Source organism: Mya arenaria, chromosome 17 (assembly GCF_026914265.1).
Source record: "Mya arenaria isolate MELC-2E11 chromosome 17, ASM2691426v1".
Classification (NCBI taxonomy): Eukaryota; Metazoa; Mollusca; class Bivalvia; order Myida; family Myidae; genus Mya; species Mya arenaria.
The window spans coordinates 25,127,517-25,153,696 of NC_069138.1; the positions used below are offsets into that span (position 1 = coordinate 25,127,517).

At 32.9% G+C, this 26,180-nt stretch overlaps 1 protein-coding gene and 1 pseudogene across 1 annotated transcript; both read right to left on the bottom strand.

The window, feature by feature from the left end:
• Positions 1–2,665: 2,665 nt before the first annotated feature.
• LOC128223097 (uncharacterized) lies at positions 2,666–7,559 on the bottom strand. The gene is made up of 3 exons (XM_052932347.1): positions 7,448–7,559; positions 5,884–7,207; positions 2,666–5,530 (listed from the first exon to the last, which is right to left on the bottom strand). Exons 1-2 carry the CDS (start codon positions 7,553–7,555, stop codon positions 5,897–5,899), a joined length of 1,419 nt encoding a protein of 472 aa, XP_052788307.1. The 5' UTR covers positions 7,556–7,559; the 3' UTR covers positions 2,666–5,530; positions 5,884–5,896.
• Positions 7,560–21,492: 13,933 nt separating this feature from the next.
• Positions 21,493–23,736, bottom strand: LOC128223302 (uncharacterized; annotated as a pseudogene).
• Between the last annotated feature and the right edge of the window lie 2,444 nt (positions 23,737–26,180).

Below are 26,180 nucleotides of genomic sequence, written 5' to 3' on the forward strand. Positions count from 1 at the left end.
GTCCATCTCAATACTAATAATCTTCTAGTCTGATGTATTGCCATCCGATTTTTAAGTCAGGTCAGGCAGCCATTTCAGCTTTGTTCCAGTTGATTGTATCAGATGATGTTAACAATACTAGCCTTGTATCCAGGCACTTCTCAATCTGAAAGTTTACAAAAGAACATGGCCTGTAATATTTAATAAAAAAATATAATGTCAACCCCTGGATGATGGGTTCTAAAGTAAACCTGTGAGAAAAGATGCTACTGGTATGGTGCTTGAACCCACGACCATGTGAACACTTGCATGGAGATCTATCAAACTGAGCTAACCGGGTAACTGATTTTTAGGCAGTTCCCAGCTTGGCTCTACAATTGACAGGTGCATTAAACATTATAAAGAAAATAAATCAAACACTTGAAGCACTAGTCCAAATAATAGTAACTTGACTGATCTTTTTACAAATTTTGAAATGGCATATCCTTTACATACATTTTTTTTGTTGTACCAAAAGTGGGTAGCTATTCCGATTGGGATTCCGGTCAGATAATTATCTAAAATATGAGTTATGTACACAAAAATAAAATGCGACGAATTATTATGAGTTTGATGAGTGTTTTCCTGCATTTCATACTGTCAAAACATAATGATATAAACTGTTATACATGAAGAGCACCTGCAAGGCTGCGGTACATAGATTTACAACAATCGGAGCCTTTTGGCCATGGTCAAGTTGTTAAAATTATATATACAAAAGGTGACTGGTCTATTTCGAAGTTAACCTGAGATGGTCCAGTTGCTATGCTAGGTAAAATGGTTGTGTTTAAATGCATTAAATGCTTGTTTTGTGAAAAAAATCTTTGCACTTCGTGGTTATAACTAAAATACGAATATAAACCTTTAATATCTATTTCAAACATATAATACTTATCTAACTACGATTTCTATCTTTCAACCCCCCCCCACCTGTTTTGCACAAACCCGATTAGACGTAAGGGATTGTAAGAATCCCATATAACACGTCTATTTTTTTAGACTATTGAAGCACATATGTTCTTTTTTGATGGTTAAGACGTTTCAGGTTAAACAACAATTAAAAATGCAAAATAATTTTAGTGAATAATCAACTCTGAATTGAAAGTAACATGAAGATGTTGTAATGAAGGATTTGCCATATTTATATAATGTAAATATGTATTTATTTTTTTTAATCGTAAAAAGAGTCCGTCAATGTACAAATATTTAGACTAAGAGATGTGGGTCAGCTAGATGTACCTTCTAGTCCAAATAATTGTACGTTGACAGATTTTTTAACGATTTTTGACACAACAAATCCTTCACGTACAAGATTCCGGGGTTAAAGCATATTGCGTCTATAACATTTCATAAAAACAAGAAATATTACCAGATAATGTTATTTTATATAAATTCCGTAACCAAAAATTAATATCCAGCAAATAATTATGAGTTTGATGGCTTTTTCTTTATTTCATTCTGTCAAAACATAACAATATATACATGAAGGGCACCTGCAAGGCTGCAGTTCACAATTTTACAACAATCGGAACATTTCGGCCATCAATTGTAACAACTCGCCATCTTCTGTAAGCTTCGAGATAGTCAATTCCTGTTGGATGTTGGCCTAGGTGTTTCCATTGTTTGGCCATGGCCGAGTTGTTACGATTGTGTTATCTCGAAGCTTGTCGGAGGTTGCCGAGTTATTACGATTGGGTCAAGTTGTTCCGCTTGGCGTTATTGTTGTCTGTGTCAGTCAACTTTACTTTCAATGGAAAGGTAAAAACTGTGTTTTAATGCATTAAATGTTTTTTTGCAAAATAGCTTTGCACTTCCATGGTAAAATATGAATATAAACCTTAATTATCTATTTCAACCATAAAATACTTCATTTAATACAATTTCAATATTTTCAAACACCCCCGCTTTTTGCACAAACCCGTTAAGACGTTAAGGATTGGAAGAATCCCGTATAAAAGGTCTATTATTTCAGACTAATGTACATGTACCTTCGTGTCCGAAATCGATCACTTCCTGGCAGCTCATTTCTGGATTGTCTCCAACTAAATTAAACATTTTTATACGCATACATTGATGCCATTTTTTTCGATTGATGTTGAAGCTATAACACTAAATAGAGGTCAGTTATTATGTAGAGGAACGTGTTCGAAGTAACATTCAATTTCATTTCCGCATAATCGCCGCCATATTGTGTATGACTTTAAAAACTACACCCTATAGTGCAAAATAACAATAGACATAACGTTGACACACTGTGATAGTTATAATCCAAATAACTTACTCAAACAAATACAATAGTTCGATTGCTGCCGAAAATAAATCATTTGAAACATAAAAGCTACTATGATTGCGCATGCGCGTATAGCCGGGCCTACTGTTTGCATATGTAAAGGCGCCATTTGACGACTACTCACCGACAATAATCATGTCAAGACATTTTTAAGATGCACAATTTTTTAATTCACTGATGCGAGTTAAAACTGACGGGCGGTTGACGACAATTAAATAAACCACTATCGTTCTAAACCTTTGATAGATGCAAAGCATTTAAAATTTACAACTATTATTCTTTATAAATGATGTTTTTCATATCGCATAAAATAGAAACAACAACGAAATTTTTTTTTTCTTTTATTTAAACAAACATTCTAAGCGCATTCAAACTTCTATTAAAAAGACAAAACGCCTAAGAAAAGGACTTAAGCTAACAAAAACATACATTTGTTCATGTTACAGAGAAACAATATCAAGTTCATCAAAATATCTGAAAGATTAAATGACGACATAGCTGAATGTTTTTTAGCCATCACTGCAAATGTTTATTTCAACATAGGCTGCCGACTTCCCTACACGACTTTGTCCAAATGTGTTTTCATTATATAATATCATGTCATATCAGTTCTCCGAAAAAAAAAGATGTCAACATAGCTAAACGTTCTTTTAAGGTTTTAATGCAAATTTATATACATTCACGATATTGTTTATCAACAGCTTTTCTTAGAAATGTTCGTTGTTGTTGTTTGTTATATTATTTTTCAATCAAGAAACAATTTTGAAAACAGTATTCTTAAGCATGAGATATGATATATAGTGTATACAACACCGTTTTTTCTTCAATAATATAATAGCAACGTTTGACTCAACTATAAACATACATTATACCTAACATATACCGATGTTGCAAAAAAATTAGAAGTTAACTTCGGCAACTACTTAAATGTTATTCTTTAACAATTCCAAAGACATAACATTAGAATAAAGATTGAAATTCATCAAAAAACGCAAAGAAAACAAATACGAGTAATATATGGAATTCGAATCAATATCAAAACTAGCAGCTTGCGTATTACAAAGACATATTATTAGATTGAAGAGTGTAATTCATCCAAATACGCAAAGAAGACAAAAACGAGTACGATATGGAATTCGAATTACTATCAAAACTAACAGCTTGCGTATTGAAAAGACATATTATTAGAATAAAGAGTGTTATTCACCGAAAAACGTAAACAAGACAAATAGGAGTAAGATATGGAATTCGAAGTACTATAAAAACTAGCATCTTGTGTACAAAACTTACATTCCATCATTCATTCATTTAAACAGCAGGTTATAAAAAGGTTATACAGCTAAGCATATACGGAATTCAAATTACTAACACAACTCATTCATGCAAAACGTTGGTGGTAATGAGGTTTTATAACTAAGCAAATAACAAATACAAATTGCGTGCGAAACGCGCAGTCACTCACACAAAAGCTGGCTATTTTATTTTTGTTTAACAAACTGTAAACCATGGGTCATAAACAAAATGAGTTCCATTCATCTAATTATAAATTTGGCTTTAATTGGTCATATCTGATCCGGCAAAAACTGTTTTGGGTTAAGTGCAAAGTTTTCAAATATTTGTTTGAGAGGGTATCACATAAAGTAAATCCAGCCAACATGGTTTACGTTTGGTATATATAAACATTCAAAACAGATGACCAAATGCTTGAGACTTTAAAAATAACCTATATTTGATATTTGTCAATAAGTTGTTGCATTTTCCATTGAAAAATAGTTCTTCGGATGTTCCTACTTCTGACTTTAAGTGGATTTTTTCATTTTTCTCTATATTTTCTGAATTTCAAAAACATTGATATGCTATCAGTAGCAAGGTACCTCCGCCAAATTTCATTTAATCTTTCTAAATAACTTTTAGAATTGTTATGGCGTCAGTAGCGAGATGCCTCCGCCAAATTTCATTTAACCTTTTTGAACATAAAAGATACTTTCAAAAACGACCATAGTTTTACAGTATGTGAAACACACAATAAAACCACACAATAGGCTATGTTATTTAAACCTTATATACAAGTTATGGATTTCGAATAACTAACGAAAATAATAGTAATTCATAAAAGCATCCAGTTATATGATTATGCTTTATGTGTATGATCTGGTTATATAATTATGATGAATAGACCAAGTAAAAAAAAAAATCATGGTCAGTAAGCCATTACTATACTCTATGAAAAATATAATTTTCCCCCAGAATGTCTGCAAATGAAAACACTCAAAATAAAGTTGCATGCCATCTCGTTTTACTTTCAAAATTGATTCCAATATAATTTCACAGTCATCAAAAAAAGTTTGTATAATATCTCGTTCCCAGCCGAATATTCTCATTTCTATAATAGGCTAAATTAAGAAGACAGCATATTTGAACCAATCCTCATACTGTCACAAAAATTAATTAACTTGTTGTTAGAAAAAAACTTCATATATGATTTTTTCTAATTGTATATATATATCAAAACTATATAAACAGAAACAATATACTAAAACTTAGTACAAATCACTACACTTATAAGCTTGAATACTTATTTAAAAATATCCTTGATTAATTCATTCCAATGTCCTTAATTAATGAATTCCATTTAGTGTACTAAATAAATTGAAGTAGTTAATATAATAAAATCACTTTAAAACAATTAAGCAAGAACAGTTTAACACAATAATTATAAATGAAACAAGTTTATCTAAAGCAGAGATGTTTTAAATGTTTTAATAACAATACAAAAATTCACAGCAAAATAGGTCTTTTTGTCCATTTTAACGAACAGCACAGAATCATACACATAATGCCTCCAAGAACAAATTAACAACATTTGTTAATGATGTTTGATTGTTTGCATATCACCTTGGACGACACGTCCATCCGTTCATGGATTAGTATAAAGAAGGCGGACAAAAAACACACTTAAAACAGTAATACATCGATGTTACATTATTCAAAAAAGTATTGTGTTCTTTAGCAAAGCATACAACTATAATCGTATGTATCCTTTTATCGCAGGAAAAGAAATATTTAATTTTGAATCGAAGTACAATATCCACAATAACGTTATGTTTTTCCCTGCTGACCTTCTACTAAGTAATCTATCAACAATAATGTTCTCTCTACATTTCTTTCCCACTGATGACCTTATCACCACTTATTTAATGATGTCTTGGACTGGACCTAGCTCTGAAATGAATGTAATACGCATATTAAAACTACTTTTATCAAAGGTATGCAGCACAGCATTTGAAGATTTTGGAGCAATAAACGATCGTTGTTTTTACTCCTACCATATACACCAAGTGAATTCCGAGTTAAAAACAACTTCTTAAACCTGTCAATCGACTTCACACATCAAAGAAAGCCGCATACAACTGTCAGCGATTGAGCATACTGTTAAAGTGTACAGTTCTAAAACGCTTTTAAGGCAGTACAAATTGACAACCAGTTTCAAAAAATGCAATATGATCGTTAATTTATTTGCAGATTTAGGTTTATACACATTTAATATGTTACATTAATGTACTATGAATACTGACCTTACTACACCATTTATTTAAAAAGAGACCGATTCTTCTTAACCTCTGCATTGCGCATGGCTGTTTGTGCCACTTTCGTATATTTCGTGGCATCTGACATAATCATTGCTTTCTTTCTGAATTCGTTCAATGTGTTGATTCTTTCACTGAATCCGTCCTTCTTCATAAGCTTTTCGTTTTCAATCAGCAAGTCAATGTGTTCAGTCATAAATAAAGGGTTCGGCCTCAATGCAATTGCGTTCAATCTTTCATAACACTCCTTCACTGAAGTTTTAAGAAATTCAGCGTCATCAATCATGTGATTGAGCTCTTCGGTCTTTTCTTCGACAATCTGCTCTTGAGTCGGCAAATTTCCTGCAGCTTCTTGATACTTCTTTTGCATGTCACGGTAGGGTTTTTGTACTGTGACAGTGACGTTGTCAATTATGTACGGTAATTTAGCATGCTTGTCCCATTTGCATTTGGCTGGACAAACAGTGCAGAAGCCATTACCGTCCATAGTCTTACGGCAACTCTTACGGACGTCATCTTGAAGATCACAATTTTTATTGCAAGTAAAATGACAATGAGTGCAATTGGTAGCAAGTTGACCAGGGGGCAGCTCCCTTCTTTTTTGTTGAGTCTGTTTAAAAGCGCATATGAAATCCGCATTATCTTTTAAAGTTGACTTGTTTCTGTCGATGATTGCGATTTCTTGATTCATTTGGTTTATTTTCAGAATAACAGCATCAAGCTGTGGTTGTAGATTCTTCACGGTGTGTTCAAACCTGATTCTTCCGTCGAGGACGTCTGTTGTAAGTTGGAGACTTTTTGGTTTCCCTTGCTCAAGATGAGAAAAGAAGTGCTGAAAGCTTTTAATTCCCATATCCCAAAACATTGGCGCTAAGCTTATGGGGCCTACATTAGGTGCAAACAGGCCAGAGTTATTAAAGGTAAAATACTCTCCAAACGGAAGGTGGGATTCTTTCAACGCTGCGAGACATGGGGGATCAATGCCGTCAGCAAACGTTATCAGCGAGCAAATGTTGCCTTCAATATCGTTTGCGAAAAGCGACATAATCGACTGAAAAGTGTAACTTTGGACGGCCGTAAAGCGAGCATCCGGCGCCTTCATCAGGAAGCAAATTGCATCAATAACACAGACTCCCTTTGGTTGCTTTGCAGAAAAGAGTTGTCGAATTTGCTCAACTATTTCTTGATCTCTATAAAGGCCTCTTCTATCGTCAAACCCCGGTGTATCAATTATATTCAAGCAGTAGGACACCCTGCTACCCTTTTCCGGGAAAATGGTATACCGAGTTATCCACTCTGATTGCGAAAGAGCCTGTTAAATATGAAACAAAATATTTGAAATGTTTTTATTATAAACACTCGTTTAGATGGTTTCGCGGTGAATCTTCATAATTGTCAGTTATTTTCACTCATATTTATTGTGTTATTCATGAAATATTTTAATCTAGCCATATCTTTTAAAAAGCTGTTTAATAGGTTAATGTACAACAATATGCTTTTTAAACTTTAAAAACCCTATTCACTTTTTGTTTAAAATAACAAAGGTTTTCACCTGGTTAGTTTCCCTCTGTTTTTCTTCTTCTTCAAAGTCAATAATTGTGAACCGGAAAGGGTCATCCCAATTTACGCCAAGTATGTAGTTTACAAACCCGTTAACCATCGTGCTTTTTTCCAGTTCCAGATGCTCCAAAAAACATGATCGTTCTCTCTTTTGTCTCAACTAATGATGGTGATCCTAAATAGTATATAAAATATAAAAGAAACTAGAATTACATATTCTGTATTTGAATAAGGTCTTTTCTGACATGTAATATAGGATATCAAATTGAATCGATTTGTTGTTATGCAGATACCAGTGTTTACTTGCCAAGCCAAAATTGTCTCAATTTTGCAGTCTCATCTCGTGCTTTTCTGTTTTCAGTCACCGGTAAAGCATATATTGTCGGGTTTTCGCCGTCCACTTTTGTAGAAATATTAACTAATCCTGACGCTGGGGATGGAAACGTTATAATCACATCGCTTTCCGGACTGTATAATCCTTCCCCATTCTCTTGGATAACTCTGACTCTAAATACAAACCTTGTGTTGGACGTAATGTATTCTATTTTACCAATTGCGGTAGTGAAATCTTTGTGATACAATTTCCATTTGCTATTTTGATCGACATCTTTTATTGAAACTTGGTAGTAATTTCCATCCTGAAAGTTCGATGGCGTGTCCCACGATAAAACGATGAAATCAGATCCTGTTTCCGTTGATACAGGCTTTCCAGGCCGGGTAAACTAAATCAAATGCTAGATTTAGTAAACAGAAATGATCCAATGATGCAATTGTTGAAAAATGAATTGCACAAAATTAAATTTCGTATACCATTATCAACACGCAAAACTCGTATGTCAATAAGATACATACTTCATCGTTTTCTTTTGGCGACGCTTGTACGCGACGATGTATACTTTTGGACTTGTTCTTGTGGCTGAAACAGCATTTAATGTATACTTACTAAAGTAAGGTAAGTAGCAGTTTTCAAATGTTTAAATATGCCTTTCTATATCAATAGTATCTTTAGATAAACTACAATCAGCAGCGGTAAAAAGGAAAACGGTGTGCATAAAACAATACCTTTGCGCATCATCTTTCTTTTCTTCTTCTTCAAATTTCGCAATATCCATAACCACATAATGGCTCTGTGTTTTCATTCTAGCTCTGTGTTTTTTCGCGCATTCTGAGCAAAAAAGTTCACGGTCGCAATCAAGGCAGAATGCGCAGGCCAATTCTTGAATATCCCTTTCTTCACATGGTTTGCAATACAAACTGGTTTCATCGCAATAGTCTATGTTTACTGGAGCCAGCTCATGGTCGTTGTATTTCTTTGTATTATTATGCTTCGATCTGCATTGCCAGCAAAGCATTTCATCGCATTTTATGCAATAAGCCACAGCATCACACTTTTCACAAGTCTCACACGCCGTTTCTGTCATTTCTTCACTGGGGATCAAATTGTGGACTTTCATTAATTTATTTCTTTGGTGCATCGCCATGCATTTTTCGCACATATATTCAATACAGTCACGACAGTACTTTACTGCTTTTGACATACAGCCAGCATCTTGACAGACAGTGCAGTCTACGACATTGGATAACTTTATTTCTTTGTTGTTCTTTGATATCTGGTGATTTTTGGTTGTCTTTCTTTTCAGATGAACTTCCGTGCATTGTTTACAAAGATGCTCCTCGCATTCGACGCAAAAGTTTTCAGAGAGAGAATATGTCTCTGTAAGCATGCAAATCTCACAGGGGATGTCTTTGTCTCTATCTGTATCTCCGATGCCTAGATCGGACGTTAAGGTGTGTGCTTTTGTTGCCTTTTGCTTTTTATGGTAAGCTACGCAGTGCTCACAGAGATATTCTTCGCACGTTTCACAGAACATGGCTGCCTCCTCTTGAGTCTCATCAGAGCAAGGATGACAAAAGTGCTTTCTTAAAGATGACCTTTTTTGAAGATTTTCAATAGATTCTGGCGCGTGCCGTTTAGTCATTTTCGTGCGCTGATGCAGAATGGCACAACTTGCGCAGAGATATTCGTTACATTCATGGCAAAACTTCTTGGCGCGTTGTCGCTCATTGCCTAGTCTACAAGGTTCGCATTCTATAAGTATTTCGTCGGACAGTTTAGATTGCTCTTCAACAAGTTCTATCGCAATCGGCAAGTGAGATTTTGTCAATTTTGCGCGCTGATGCAGAATGACACAACTTGTGCAAAGATATTCGTTACATTCATGGCAAAACTTCTTGGCGTTTTGTCGCTTATTGCCTAGTTTACAAGGTTCGCATTCTATAAGTATTTCGTCGGACATTTTGGTTTGATCTTCAACAAGTTCTTTCGCGATCGGAACGTGCGTTTTTGTACTTTTCATCATTTTATGAGTTTCAACACAAGCGTCGCAAAGGTATTCGTCACAAATTGGACAAAACAACTGGGCAGTCTTGTCAATTTTTCCTTCTTTACATGGGTCGCAATAAATTATGGCAATCTTTAACTTTTCCATAACATCAACAGTATCGTGTAACTTGTTCATCGTCTGTTTTTGATAACCGTAGCATTCTTCGCAAAGGTAATTATCAAACTCCTTGCAATACATCGTAGCTTTACTCTCTCTTTTGGATACTATGCAAGGCTTGCACCATCGAATATCTAGCTCGTCGCTCATTGTACTTTGATCTGATTCAATCGACACCATCTTCTGCTGTAAAATGAACATGTACATGTATTTAGTGTGTGCATTTGAATAAATGACAATCTTGAAAATTGAACATAAAGTATACATTTAAATAGTATATCTTATCAAATTATGCATTATCTTGAGGAATCTTAAGACATAATCAAATAATGAAAAATAATAGGCAAACTCCAAGTACTTATATGATGAAGGATACCAACTCTATCTGCAGACAAAGAAATGCAATTCATAGTACCTAATGCAAAAACTTATCAAAAATATGATGCAGTTATTGATTAAACTAAAAGAATCCCACACCCTGGTGGAAATGTTATTCGACGAATAAACATTATGTGTTAACACAATTGAAAGGTGTTTACATACACATTAATTTCATCTACTTTTAATAATTTACACTCATTCAAAGAAAATGAGTACCATGAATATCTCACTCCGAATATATAAGTACTAAGCCTTTCGGTTTTATGTTCAAAGCATCTCAATGTAAACGGACATATGAACCCATGGGCGGGGACAATTCTGACCATAAATACATAATTTGAACAATCCTTGTAGAGGATCACTAGACAAGGCCACACACAAAATACGTAGGCTCTTAACCATTTGATTTCAGACAAGAATATTTACGGCGTTTTTCCATTTATGTCAAACAGGTGACCCCCGGAACGGACCCATTATTATCTCAGGGGTACAATTTGATTTTTATAGAGGTCCACTAGAAAATGTTACACCTAAATATCTTAGCTCTCAACCTTTCGGATGCAGACAATAGCTTCTAAAAAGATTCATTTATATATCTATGTTACACAGGTGACCCTTGCGGCGGAGCCAATTTGGAAACTAGGGGTATATTTGGAACAATATTAGTAAAGGACCACAAGACAATGCTTCACAACAAATATCAAAGCTTGATATTTATTTTCAACACCAAACATATTGTCCAAATTTAAATAGGTCAAATATTACAATCAATATCATCCAAGCACAACAGTGATATTGTTTTGTTTTCAAAACTGTACACATGGTAACAATTGCATTGCTGTAGCTTCAAAAATAGGAAAGTAGGTCAAAATGTCGCATTCAAGGTAATACGAGGAAAAGATTGTTTTTTGTTTGCAATACTGTAAAAAATGGTCAAAATTGTATTGCTTTAGCTTCATAAAAAATGATGTATGTCAATAGGTTAAAGTCAATGCTAGCGGTATTGGTGTTTGTATCAAAACATGCTCTTCATTTCATTGCTTTTAACTAAACATTTTTGAAAAGTAGGTCCAAATGTCCCAGTCAAGGTCATTAAGAACATATTTTCAAAACTGTACACATGGTCCAAATTTCATTGCTGTTGCTGCAAAAAAAGAATGTATGTCAAAAGGTAAAAGTCAATACCATCGAAGACAACATTGGTTTTTGTATCTAAACATGCTCCAAATTTCATTGCTTTCGCCTAAAAATGGAAAGTAGGTCAAAATATCACAGTCAAGGTCATCCAAGAAAATCATTGATGTGCATTTTAAAAACTGTACCCATGGTCCAAATTTCATTGCTGTTGCTTCAAGAGTATGAAAGTTGGTCAAAAATTCAAAGTCACGGTCATCCAAGAATGATATTGATATTTGTTTTCAAAAATGTAGACATGATCCCAATTCCATTGCTGTCGCTTCAAATCTAATAAAGTAGGATTAAGGTCACATTTAAGGCAATCCGAGAAAACATTAATATTTGTTTTAAAACTTGTACACGTGGTCAAAATTTCATTACTGTCGCTTAAAAAATAAGAAAATAGGTCGAATGGGGTGGGCTAGCTTTGGCATTAAAGGAATAATTTGGAAAAAAACTTGGTAGAAAGCCATTATATAGCCTAACATAAAAATATATGAGGTCTGAGACAAGAAGATTTCCAAAAATCTTAAAGTTATTCAACTCGCTGATGACACAACTGTCTTTTAAAAAATCACAATGAAATACCTATTGTTCTTGATATAATTGATCAGTTTGGAAATTATTCTGGACTGAAACTAAATAGGGAAAAACCCCAAGGCCTTTGGATTGGCAAATCAAAAAATAATATAAGTAATATTATGAATAACATAAAGTTTACGTCCAGATACATTTAATCACTTGGAGTATATTTTGGAAATGATAAACATGAATGTATAAATTTAAGCTGGAATGAAAAAATAGATAAATGTAAATAATTGATAAATAATTGGAGTAAAAGAAATCTAACTGTCTTTGGCAAAATAACTGTTATAAAATCTTTACTTTTTCCAAAACTAGTATATCTTGCTCAAAATATAGTAACGCCTGATTCAATTATAAAGACTGTAAACTCCATGGTTTTTGAATTTCTTTGGAGTGGAAAAAAGATAAAATCAAGCGTAAAACAGTTATGGGAAACAGACTTGAAGGTGGTCTACAGATACCAGATTTTGAATATTATTCTAAAAAAATGACATTAAAATGGGTAATTAATCTGACTTATATAGTTAGGGCAAATTGGAAAATTATACCATCAGTAATATTAGACCAATTTGGAAATAATTTTCTTATATTTCATATGAATTTAGACTCCATTAAGTCTTTACCTATTAAAACAAACAAAATCACTTTGTTCTATAAGCATTTGTTATTAATATGGATTCAGTTTAAGCAACTTCCAGTTAATCAAACGAAAACACCCAAAAGTTACTTCAATATTAGAAAAGAAATAATATGGGGTAATAAACTCATAAAAAATAATAAATAAAAGTCTTCTATTTAAGAACTGGATTGATTCCAACATACTCTACATAAACGATATTCTTTCGAATTCGGGCAACTTAGACGCTAATTGTAGTCTTTATAAGCTAAAAAATAAACAAAATTGGATTGCAGAAGTAAATATTTTAAAACAAGCAAATTCTTACACTTGGAAAGAAACTCTTACATCGGATATATCTACAAAAACAAACGTCAATCCAAAATTACTAATAAGTATCCAAAATAAACCTTTTAAAGATATGACGAATAAGCAAATATATCAAATATATAAAGCAAATTTATGAAAAGCCTTACATTCATGGTTATTGGGATCGACGGTTGCAAGAGCATATTTGCTGGAACTTTTGGTACTGTATTGTTCATAAGTCCATTGTGGATAATAAGTAAAACAATTTAAAATAAAGCTATTGCATAATCTTGTAGCAACTAATTTAAATTTATATACTTGGAAATTGAAGGATTGCCCTTTATGTATTTATTGTAATGAAGTAGAAGACTACGAACACTTCTTTATTAAATGTCCATTTTTGACAACTTTCTGGAATGCTATATATGATATCTTTAAAGGATGCGGAATACATTAAGAAATTAAGAATTTAAGATATATAGTAATAGGTTACAAAATCGACCAAAAAGAGTATAATATTGTAAAAATTGTTTTAAGTCAGATTGCCTATTGCATCTATAAGACCTACTTTATTTGTGAAAGGAGATCCAAACCGATAAATATAATGTACCATTTATATAATGTTTTGAAAGTTCTTCAAACTCACTTAAACAATAAAAGCATTTCTAAACGTTTTTTAAACGATTTTAAAATAAAATGACAATATAATGTTAAGGCATTTTCAAAATGTTTCATATTTACGTCAATTGTTAAATGATATTGTTCCACTTCGATATATATACTCATATATAGTGATGTAATGTTTGTTTTATAAATATATAAAAAATAAACGGGTTGTCATGAACTGGCAATTCCAAAAAGAAAAAAAAATCCAAAAATAATCTTAAGTCTGTTGGAAATTTGTGACCCCGTGACGGGGCCAGCTTTGACCCAAGAGTCACAATTCAAACACACTTGATTTTAACATATATTATTCAACATATCTTTATATCTATATATATATAATACACGTTAAATATAATTTAAGTATTTGCATTTATATATTGAATCGTATTGCAACGAAAGCATAGCTTATAAAGTTTCTCTCCGTGAGAATTAAGTTACACGTTATGCAGAATAATGAGATGGTTAGACAATTTCAATTACATGTATCACACTTGGCAGAGATCAATCATATAATGATTCATTACGTATATCAAGGGTCTGTGCCTGTTGGCTTTAGACAAGAAGATTTTCCATAATGTCCTGATTTAAGTATAAAAGAAACTTATGAGCCCCTAGCCAATACAAGCGTTATATCTAGGGACAGAGTTTGAAAGAAATTGGTAGGGGACAGCTATATGATGTTATATTCAAAATATAAATGGTCTTGGCCAAGTAGTTTCAGACAAGAAAGAAATCAGTGATATTCGAGAAAGTTTAAACGGTATATATTTAAAACGATTGTGAAAAAAGTTATGATAACTTATACTAAGACACTCTCGTTGGCACGATGTTGCGCGAGAGTGTTGAGGGGGAAACCGGAGTGTCCGTAAAAAAGCCACCTGTCCGGCTTGGTGAACACAAACCAAACTCACATGTGCCCAGGCCTGGAATCGAACCCTTGTCGCTTTGGTAAAAAGCGAGTGCGCTTTTACCACTGCGCTTACCGGACACGGACTGTCCGAGCAACTAATTGAGGTATCACTTTTATCTTCAAGAACTTTATTATTCAAATTAAATGCAAGTGATCATTCTTCTTCGTATGAAAAAAAAACGGTTTATACACCATATTTAATTTGTTATATACACAAAATTAGTTATGGTATATAGAGACGTTTTACATTTGCAAATAATGACACTTAGGAATCAGGAAATTCTTTAAATGAATACTTACGGCACACTGTTATCCGCTATCTCTCTCTGTTTCACGCTTGTATCATCCGTCTTTGTTTCATTCTTGTCTCATCCACCCAGACAGATTGGAAAAGAAGTCCAGACATTTATATTGTTGTTGTATGATCTATTGCAACGATTTATGAAATTCCGTTTACAAACTTCCAATATTATCTTGCTCACATATTCACTGAACGTTAAACAGTTTTCGAAAGTCGTTTTGCGAGGTGAATGATATACCAGTTAAAGTAAATGAATATGATTTTGATAAACTACTTGTGTAGAAATGAGCAAAGTTGAATAATTTCAAATTAAGTTTTTTATTCATAAAGCACATCCATGAGCATGTTTGTCTGCATAAAAACTGTCAGTGCATGATCGCACTGACCCACCGACTGAGACTTGTTTAAATGCAATCATGAAAATGTCTGTCTTATTTGCTTCTTTTTTTGTACAAATTTATAGAGATTATTATGTTTGCATTGAAGACTATTGATCGCTGCTGCAATTATATAGCAGGTTTTGAAACTTTAAATACGTTTTCACGATCAAACAAAGACCAATCCGTGGTTCTAGTATTTGATCATAATTTGAAAAGGCACCGACAATACATAAACGATCATAAGTCATTCAAATATTCCCTGCAGTGAGGACTTTCAACAGATCTACTTATCTTGTAAAATTGATAACAAAAGCTTTTGTTCCAACCGACACCGCTCAAGTAAACTAAATAATGTCCATTGATATAACTATTTTCGATAAAGGGAACAAATCTACGTCATATCTACTATTAATTCAACTAAATTATCTGTTATTGGTTTGTTGCTGTTTTCATTCTATGGTACTAATTTTGCCTGTAATATGTTAGAAATGGTATAACTGCATTTCTGTTTAAAGTTAAACTATGTTAAGGATTTCTTATACAAATTAATAAAGTTTTTTTCCCGCCTCTATATCAAATTGTACGAATACAAATTCTAGATGTCTGTAACATATAGAGACTAAAAATGTTCCGAATAAATAGGATATGGAATACTTATCATTCTACTTTTTATCAGTCAGTATTTAAATTTTCTTCAATTGTAATTTTCAAGCCATTTCGAACTCTGTTTTTTTCGTTTACTGATACAATATAGTTAATATCAGTTGCGTTATCCAAAAATGCAGATTTCTTTTGATTTGAAATTGAAAAAAGTACTTGAGAAAAACCTTCATTCAAAAGTTTTGAAACGCACGATAAGAAATAGTTGATTTATACAACGGACTTGTAACTTGAAACTTTGAAAAAAGGTGTATTCCAACTATGCACTGATGCAGTGCCAGTTGAAAGAAACTGTTTGTATATACTTAGTTATTTTATTTTTTACAATAGTTTCAACCACATTCTACTTATCAGCTTATTTTTTTTTACTTTTAAACGCAGATATTGCGTTCGTTATAGTTGTAGACTAAATACATCTAATATTTGACCTTGAACCAAATTAAATTGTTGCGCATTTATTACATATGATTAAGTTATTTTAAGGGTTTATATAAATGAATAATTGTGTAATAGGATAAAAGTTTACTTCCGAAGCCTAGGTACACTCGAATGTCACATGGTGTTATTAAAAACAGTGGTGTTTAACCTGACTGTCGGCAGACTATAAAATAACACAAACGTATGGAAGCAATATAATTAAGACAGCAAACTATGCGGTTTTCAATCATTTAAGGCAAAAGGTTTAACGAAAGAAATTCGTATTTCTTCACACCTCAATGCGTTATAAAATCCGATTCTTATATAAAAAACTGCAGAAAATTTAAGTATTTTGTTTCATTTTCTACACAATTAATATAAATTTTACAATACTTTATTTAAACATATTCATCAACAAGTAAAACCTAAGACACTTATTAATATGTGTACAATTTATGTACCATTTTATGTCAGCTTATCTAAACACAGCAACATGTTTCAGGACATGTGATTATAATGATTATTCGATTTCTCATCAGTTGGAAATAAACAAATATTTATTATTTGTTCATATACAATAACAAAGACATAATACAAAATGCTACAACCGTATTTAAAGATATATTTGAACTTTTCCAAATATACCATTTTTGTTTTAACTAATACATGATATAACATCGAATTTATGTTTGAACAATTGTTTTCGTATTATGTTTTGTACAAAAAATGTTCGAGCAATCAGCTTAAATAAACCGTAAATGAGAACGCGATGATGTCACCGGAGGAAATGAGATCGTCATTTCCCTATTGAACGGTAAGTTCTGTTTATTTTCAAGAATTCTTCATTCAAACGTATGCAAAAAAAATCAGATCAAATTATTATTTTGACACAATTTACTCGTTCAAAGGAGCGGAAGTCAATTTTGATATAAGGTGAGTAGCAACAATGGATCTGAAATGTGTTTCTTAAGATGATAATTTTACTCTTTAGTTTGCGGTGAGAATATGATATTTTATTGATGAAGATCCATCTTTCACGGAAAACAAAGAGAAGAATGTTTAAAATAAAAAGGTTAATCGACTAAAATGTGTACCGCGTAGTATTAAGAACCTTGCATGCGACTGTTCGTATCCGTTTCAGATATTAAAAAAAGTTTTGAAAAATGACCCGACCAAAGTCTTCATTTGATCTAAGATCAGATTTCGTTGTATAAATAACCAACACATCCAATTACTAAATTCGATGAAGAATCACCATAGGATATTGAATACCACCCGTGATCATTTTCAGATCGGTCAACTTTACAAGCAACGAAGTGGTCATTAATTAACGGTCGATGTCAGTAAACGTTAAAAGATTGATACGGCTTCTGTTAAAAGAATGACCCCTGTGTCGATACGGGGTAATTCTAGTTAGACAGGCACTATACATGAAAAATTACACATGGGTGAGACAGAAAATGAACTTGACTACATTAATATAAATTATATAGGATCAATGATAAAGCACTAATAACATAAAAAAAAATGTTGTCAATTTGGTTTTGCTTGATAAAATATGATTTACCCCTCATGTTGTCATTTGCTACGACGCTGTGACCTCCATACTGCCAGTCTAAAACGCAGATGATGGTGTGTGTTTTTTTATAAAATACGGGAGTTTCGATATTTCAAAGAAGTTAACAAGGTAGGGTTGCGAAATACTTAATACTTGCTTTTCCTCTGAACATTGTTTGAATCATTTACATGTCGCCTGCGTGGTATGGCAGACACATTGTAATTGTGTTGTCCGGCGTCGTCCCACTTCTCCAAAGCCTTACATCCCTTTTAAGCATTTTGTATACAATAGTTACCTAGTTCCCCAACCCTGGATACAATGTTTATGGGTCATCGGCCGAAATAGATATATAGCCATATCAAACTTTTCACTCTAGTATTATGGCTATTGAATTGTCAAAATTGTCAAAATTATCTTTTTACACTCTCAAACTTGAGGTTTTCTCATCTTTTCTGTACACGCATTGATGGAAATTATTACATTGTAAGTGTAACTCCGCAGATGTTGATTAACAGTATCCCCTTTCGAGTAATTGCCCTTGAATTGTCTTTTTTACCAATGTTTTTTGCTGCCTAAATTAAACATATCGTATAAAATCTTTACTGAACTTGGCGAACATTGCGCACATGAACTTGTATATAACGTCGTAACCCGACTTCCATTAACGTCTGCCCAGGTGAGAGTTTTATTCGTGCAAAGATGTGGGCTATAGTGCATAGACAGAATGTAACCCTGATTTGAACTATACTTGTTCTTAAACATACACCAACGTAAAGCACTGACACTCGGGACCCCCGTTTAATGTTTGTCCCGGAAGACATTTAGGTCGTATGTTTATGGAAGAAAGATTATCGAGATATTGTCACATCCTTCGTGTCGTCAGCGTCGGTGTGCAAACAAAAAACGAATAATATATTTAATAGAAACTTAGTAAACATGTTGCCGGACAAAATACACACATGTATAACAAGGCCCATAACTCTGTCAGTAATACTAGTTTAGTTGAGTAATGCTTCTTTTTCGAACGAAGAAAACAACCACACGATACCGGTTGTGTACGCTATTGATGACAAACCCAATTTTATAAGTAAGCTGTGGCTGCTATTCAATTGATAGTCTTTAATACTTTCATAGACATATTAGAATAAAGAGTGTTATCGTTCCAAAATACGAGTACGATATGGAATTCGAATTACTATCAAAACTAGCGGCATGCGTACAAAACTTGAATTCAATTATTCAAGCAGCAGTTATAATCATCTTGAATAGCTAAGCATATACATAATTCAAAATAAGTAACAAACCTTCATTCATACAAAACGTTGGTTAAAGTTATGCAATATAGCTAAACATATACTGAATTCAAATAAGTAACAAACCTTCATTCATACAAAACGTTGGTTAAAGTTATGTAATATAGCTAAACATATACTGAATTCAAATAAGTAACACTTCATTCATACAAAACGCTGGTTATAGTTATGTAATATAGCTAAACATATACTGAATTCAAATAAGTAACAAACCTTATTCATACAAAACGTTGGTTAAAGTTATATAATATGGCTAAACATATACTGAATTCAAATAAGTAACAAACCTTCATTCATACAAAATGTTGGTTAAAGTTATGTAATATAGCTAAACATATACTGAATTCAAATAAGTAACAAACCTTCATTCATACAAAACGTTGGTTATAGTTATGTAATATAGCTAAGCATATACGGAATTCAAATAACTAACAAAACTTTATTCATATAAAACGTTTGTTATAATAAGATTATATAATTAAGCAAATACCGAATTTGAATTACGTGCGAAACGTGCAGTCATTCGTAAAGAATCTGGTTATCATTATTGTGTGTTTACATATTTTTTAAACACATCGTTCAAAACAAGTGTTATCAAATTTGCCTAAAATGAGTCAAATGAGATATGATACGGCAAAAACTGTTTTGGGTCAAGTACAAAGGTTTCAAATAATTATGTGTATATGGAATCACATGAAATACATCCAACCAACATGGTAAATGTTTGGTATATATGAAAATTCAAGATGAATTTAAATGCTTGATACGTTTAGGATTACTTAGTTTTCATATTTGACAGTTATTGCATTTGCCATTAAAAATAGTTTTTCGAATGTTCCTTAGTTCTGACTTTGCGTGGAAAAGCAATATCAAAGTTTACTTTTCTCTAAATATTCTGAATTTCAAAACCATTGTTTTGGTGTCAGAAGCGAGATAATTTCGCCAAATTTCATTTAACCTTTTTGAATAATAAAAGATGCTTTCAGTAAACTCGTTGTTAAAGGAATAACTATATATATATGGTTTATTCCTAATGTATTCATATATTCAAATAATATGAACATAAACAATACAGTAAAACTTATTAACAGATCACTAAACTGTATTCTGAAAAGCGCATAAAAATAGGTTTAAATTAGAGTGTCTTTTTGGTAGCATTGTTTTGAAATATTTATTATAATGGCGACTTTTGTTTCAATTGAAACTCTTTTTATCTTGTGGCAACTGAAATATAAACTTGAATACATAGTGTTGAAAATATATCCCTGATTATTTCATTCCATTGAGTGTACTTAATTAAACTATTGTAATATAATAAAATCACTTTAAAACAATTAGAGTAAATTAGATGTAAGCAGATAAATATTAAATGATATAACAAAAATACAAAAACACAGCAAAACAGGCTTTTTGACCATTTTACAACATTGCGCAATCATACATAGAATGCCATTAAGCACAAATTAACAACATTTGTTGACAAACCGACGAACCAGTTATACAATAGTTTTTTGCTATTTTCTCCTATTTTTCACTGTTTGGTTATTTGCATTCAACCTTCAACGTCTCTTTCATCCGTTAATGAATTAATATTAAGCAGGCGTAGATAAAAAACAACAACATCAACACAGTAATACATCGATGTTACACTATTCAAAGAAGTATTGTGTTCTTTAGCAAAACATACAACTAAGTATAATCTTATATATACTTAAATCGCAGGAAAAGAAAATATTTAAATGTGAAACGAATCTACTAAGCACATTTTCCACAACAGTGTTATCTCTGTTTTTCCTTACCGACCTTCTACTGAGTAAACTATATCAATAATGTTCTCTCTACTCTCCTATCACCACTTATTTAGTGTTGTCCTTTACTGAACCCAGCACTGAAATGAACGTAAAAGGTATTTTAAAGCTACTTTTACCAAAGGTCAAAAACGGGTATTCAAAACACTAGCTTAACACAGCATCAAGTTTTTTTTAGCAATTGATGATCATTGTTTTTACTCCGTCCATATACACCAAGTGAATTCCGAATCAAAAACAACATCTATGCATGTACATCGACTTCACAGATCAAAGAAAACCGCATACAACTGTCAGCTATAAACCATACTGTTGAAAGTGTACTTTTCTTAAACTCTTTTAGGGCGGTACAAATTTACCATCAGTTTCGAAAAGGCATAATGGACGTTACCCTTTTTGCTGATTAAGGTTTATACACATTGAATATGTTTCACGAATGTAACATGAATACTTACCTTAAGACACGATTTGCTTGAACCAGGTACCGATTCTTTTCATGACCCCCGGGGTATCACGTTTCTTCTTTACCCGTGCTTTGCGCATGGCTGTCTGAGCCTCTTTCGTAATCTTCGTGGCATCGGACATAATCAGTGCCTTCTTTCTGAATTCGTTCAATGTTTTGATCCTCCCAATGAATTTGTCCTTCTTCAAAAGCTTTTCGTTTTCAATCATCAAGTCAATGTGGTCAGTCATTGACAAAGGGTTTGGCCTCAAGGCAATTGCGCTTAGTTTCTCATTACACTCCTTCACCATAGTCATAAGAAATTCAATATCGTCAATCATGTCATCAAGCTCTTCGCCCATTTTCTCGACAACCTGCGCTTGCGTCAGCAACTTTCCTGCAGCTTCTTAATACTTCTTTTGCATGTCAGCGTAGGTTTTCTTTACTTTGACAGTGACGTAGTCAAATATGTACGGTGTGTTAGCATGTATGTACCATTTGCATTTGTTTGGACAAACAGTGCACAAACCATTATGGTCCATAGCCATACATTCTTTCTTACTGTCATCATCTGGAATTCTACAGTTTTATGTGGCTAGTGAATTGACAATGGGTGCAATTGGTAACATGTTGACCCGCGGGCAGTTCCCTTCTCTTTTGTTGAGTCTCGTCAACTTCATATGTAAAATTCGCATTGTCTTTTATAGTTGACTTGTTTCTATCAATGATTTCGATTTCTTGTTTTATTTTGTTTAGTTTCAGAATGCCAGCATCAAGCTGTGGTTGTAGATTTCTCACGGTTTGTTCTAGCCTGAATCTTTCGTCGATGACATCTCTTGTAAGTTGAAGACTTTTTGGGCTCCCTTGCTCAAGATAAGAAAAGAACTGCTGAAAGCTTTTGATCCCCATATCCCAAAACATTGACGCGTAGCTTGTATTACCTACATTCCGTGTAAACAGGCCAGAGTTTTTAAAGGTAAAAAACTTTCCAAACGGAAGGTTGGATTCTTACAACGCTGCCAGAACTAGGGGATCTCTGCAGTCTGCAAATGTTATCAACGAGCAAATGTTGTCTTCAACGTCTCTTCCTAAAAATGACATAATCCTCTGAAAGACGTAACTTTGGACATCCGTTAAACGAGCATCAGGCGCCTTTATCAGAAAGCAAATCGCATCGATAACACTGACTCCCTTTGGTTGCTTTGCAGAAAAAAATTGTCGAATTTGCGTAACTATCTCCTGATCTCTTTGAAGCCCTCTTGTGTCGCCAAACCTTGGGGTATCAATTATATTCAAGCAGTATGATACCCTGCTACCCTTCTCCGGAAAAATGGTATACCGAGTTATCCATTCTGTTTGCGGAAGTGCCTATTAAATATGAAACAAAAATATGTGTAAAAGATTGATTACAGTATGTTTGTATCATGAATATTACTTAAGATGTTATAACACTATGTTTGAAGGAGGTAAATCTTTAAATGATCCATCATTTTCACTCTTATTTGTTTATGAAATATTTAGACCTAGATATATATTTCAATGGCTGTTTTAATGAAACAACGTGCAATCGAAAGTTTTAAGAACATAAAAATACCTGTAAAATTGGTAATACTTGGTTAGTTTCCCTCTGTGTTTCATCTTCCAAGTCAATAATTGTGAATCGAAAAGGGTCATCCCAATGTACGCCCCGTATATAGTTCACAATCCCGTTAACCAGCGTGCTTTTTCCAGTTCCTGTTTCTCCAATAAGCATAATTGTTTTCTCCTTTGGCGCAACTATAGGCAAACCTATATAGTAAATAACATATGCAACAAATGCGGCGACCTAGGATTCATGTATGTTAATGTGATAGGCACTTTCAGGGAGATTTACGTTTCTTCTTGTATTTAACTTCATTTTGATTTGATATGATGCTATATACTGATGGTTAATAAACATGCAAACTAACCCATTTCTTGTTGTTACGCTTCGCACTATAATCGCAAAGTGTGTATTTCAATTAGGACTTTATGACAGTCAAATTCAAATATCAAAGTGAACCGATTAGTTTGTCAGGCAATTACTAGTATTAACTTACCGAGCCAAAATTGTCTTGATTTTGCCGTCTCATCTCGCGCTGTTCTGTTTTCAGTCACGGGTAAATCATATAGAGTACGGTTTTCGCTGTTTACTTTAGAAGAGAACTCGACTATTCGTGACGCTGGGGACGGAAATGTTATAATTACATTCCTTTCCGGACTGTACAATCCTTCCCCATGTTCGTGGACAACTCGTACTCTAAATATAAACTTCGTGTTGGACTTTATATCTTCTATTTTACCACTTGCGGTAGTGAACTATTTGTTATAAAACTTCCATTTGCTGTTTTGATCGTCATATTTCATTGAAACTTGGTAGTAGTTTCCATGCTGACGGTTCCAACGATAAAACGATGAAATCTGATCCTGCATCAATTGATACAGGCTTTCCCGGCCGGTTGTACTGAAACAAAAACTAATTTTGTATATAAAAGGCAGATACGAATTAATGAACTGATAACATGCTTTTGGAAACTGTTGGAGTTTCACTTTTGTATCCATTAAACGAAATTAAAATATGCATTAATTGTATGTCTGTAAAGATGCACTCCTCATTCTTTCCTTTCTGCGAGGCTTGAGCTCTACTATATAGTGTGTGCTTGGGCTGGTTATTGAAAAGCAGCAAAAGATATTATATACATTTTGGTTCCTTTTTAAGTTATGCCAAAAGAAGGATAGAAGGATCTTTGTTCTGCTGTGAAAGAGTGTATTGTGTTTCAAAAACTGGTATGTAATTGCAGTAGCGATCAATAGGCGTTCAATGCAAATATAATTTTCTTTATAAATTTGTATTATAACATGCAAATACTTTAGACTATTTCATGATTTCACTTAAAAAAGGTCACAGAAAAATCAGAACATTCCGTGAACCTTTTGCTCAGTGGGTGACAAACATTGCGGTCTAGCACAGACACGTTTTATTCAGACAAATAAAACTATATTTTGGAATGCAAATTTACTTTGCGAATATCCACGCAACTGGATAACACTCATATAGCAAACAGATTTTCGAAAACTGTATGGCATTTTGACTACATAAGATCTCTTTAATATAAATTATTCAAATACTCCCTGCAATGATTACTCAGAGGAGATCTACTTATTTTGTTTGGTTAGTTCTTTCTAGAACATGCGAAATGGGTTCGATTAATTATATCTTAAATGGATTCACATGTTTATTCATTCCTATCGAAGCATTAAGTGAAATACAATACTACAGACATAGCTATATATGAAAAAACACATTCAGTGTAAATAACTACAACGTGAAATTATACTGTTGTATATCAAGATTTATGTCCCTTAGTAACCTTTAGATTAAGAATGCCACTTTGATTCTAAATGTTTCTCTATTAAGACATATGTATCAGTGGCTTGGCAGAAAAATCAAACCAAGTCTTAAATTTGGGTTGTTATCTGGACATTTTGCTTTTTATTTCTTGACGAGTATTGATGTTCGGCTCAAAGTGTGTGGTGTTACTGGCAAAATAATTAAGACTCCCTAACAATCAATAATTGTACTTCTGATTTGACCACATGAAGTGGTGTATTTCTGTATACAAGAACTGCGAGATAAGGATCTTTGTTGCCTGTAGAGAGTTTGTGAAACCCTTTAATTGTTTGAATACATCGTTCAACAACACCGTTGCCTTGTGAGTTTAACAGCGATAAAGTTACATGTTAAAAATCCCGTTCTCTAGCAAATTTGTCAAACTCTTGACTTCAATGCTGTCCTGCTTTGTTACAATTGACTTTTGAGAGTTTTCACTGTATAGCAAAGTAGCCCTACAATTTACGAATAACTAAGTTCTCCTACACTCATAAAATATGCTATACAGATCAACTTCAATTATATAGAAACTGCCACTCAGATGAACCCAAAAAAGATTTACCACAATTAATAATACTGTTTTAATATTTCAAAAACGATGAATAAATGTCGAAAACAATGGTTCTCATGAAGGATACCAAGTTTAATTTGAACGATATGAGCATAAAACATGGTATTTCTACCTTATGAGACTATAGTAGACCACAGTAAATCTTTTAGCATTCACCAATCATTTAATATTTTTTCGCGTTCTTCTAATACATACACCGTTACAATCTTGTTATCAGTAACTAATATTTTTCATAAATGCATTTTTAGTAAGTAGTTAAAGGTTTATTCGACAAAAAATATGTTTGTTCTACATGTGTATGCATTGATTTCGAATAAGAGTGTCACTTTAAATTTGAATGATCCTACCCCCATTTCAGAATTTTCGATAAAAACGACGTCACCCGAGGGACAAGAACAATCATTTATTTCATTTATTTTTCAACATTTTGGTAATAATTTGGTATGAGAGTAACACGAAATATATTTGCTTTCAGAAATAATACATTATTGATCACATCACCAACAAATATAATCATACTGTACTGAAATAGCCATATGGTATTTCAATTTTAACATACTGTTTTGACCGCGTAAAATTGTTACATCAATGTTTAAAAGCAAAAAAAAACAAGTTCTAGAAATACTCATTACCTGTTCTTTATTAATTTATCTTTAATCTTTTGGGAACATAATGCCAAAAAATCAAAATGTTTTACTCTCTCATTAAATAAAAATCAAGTT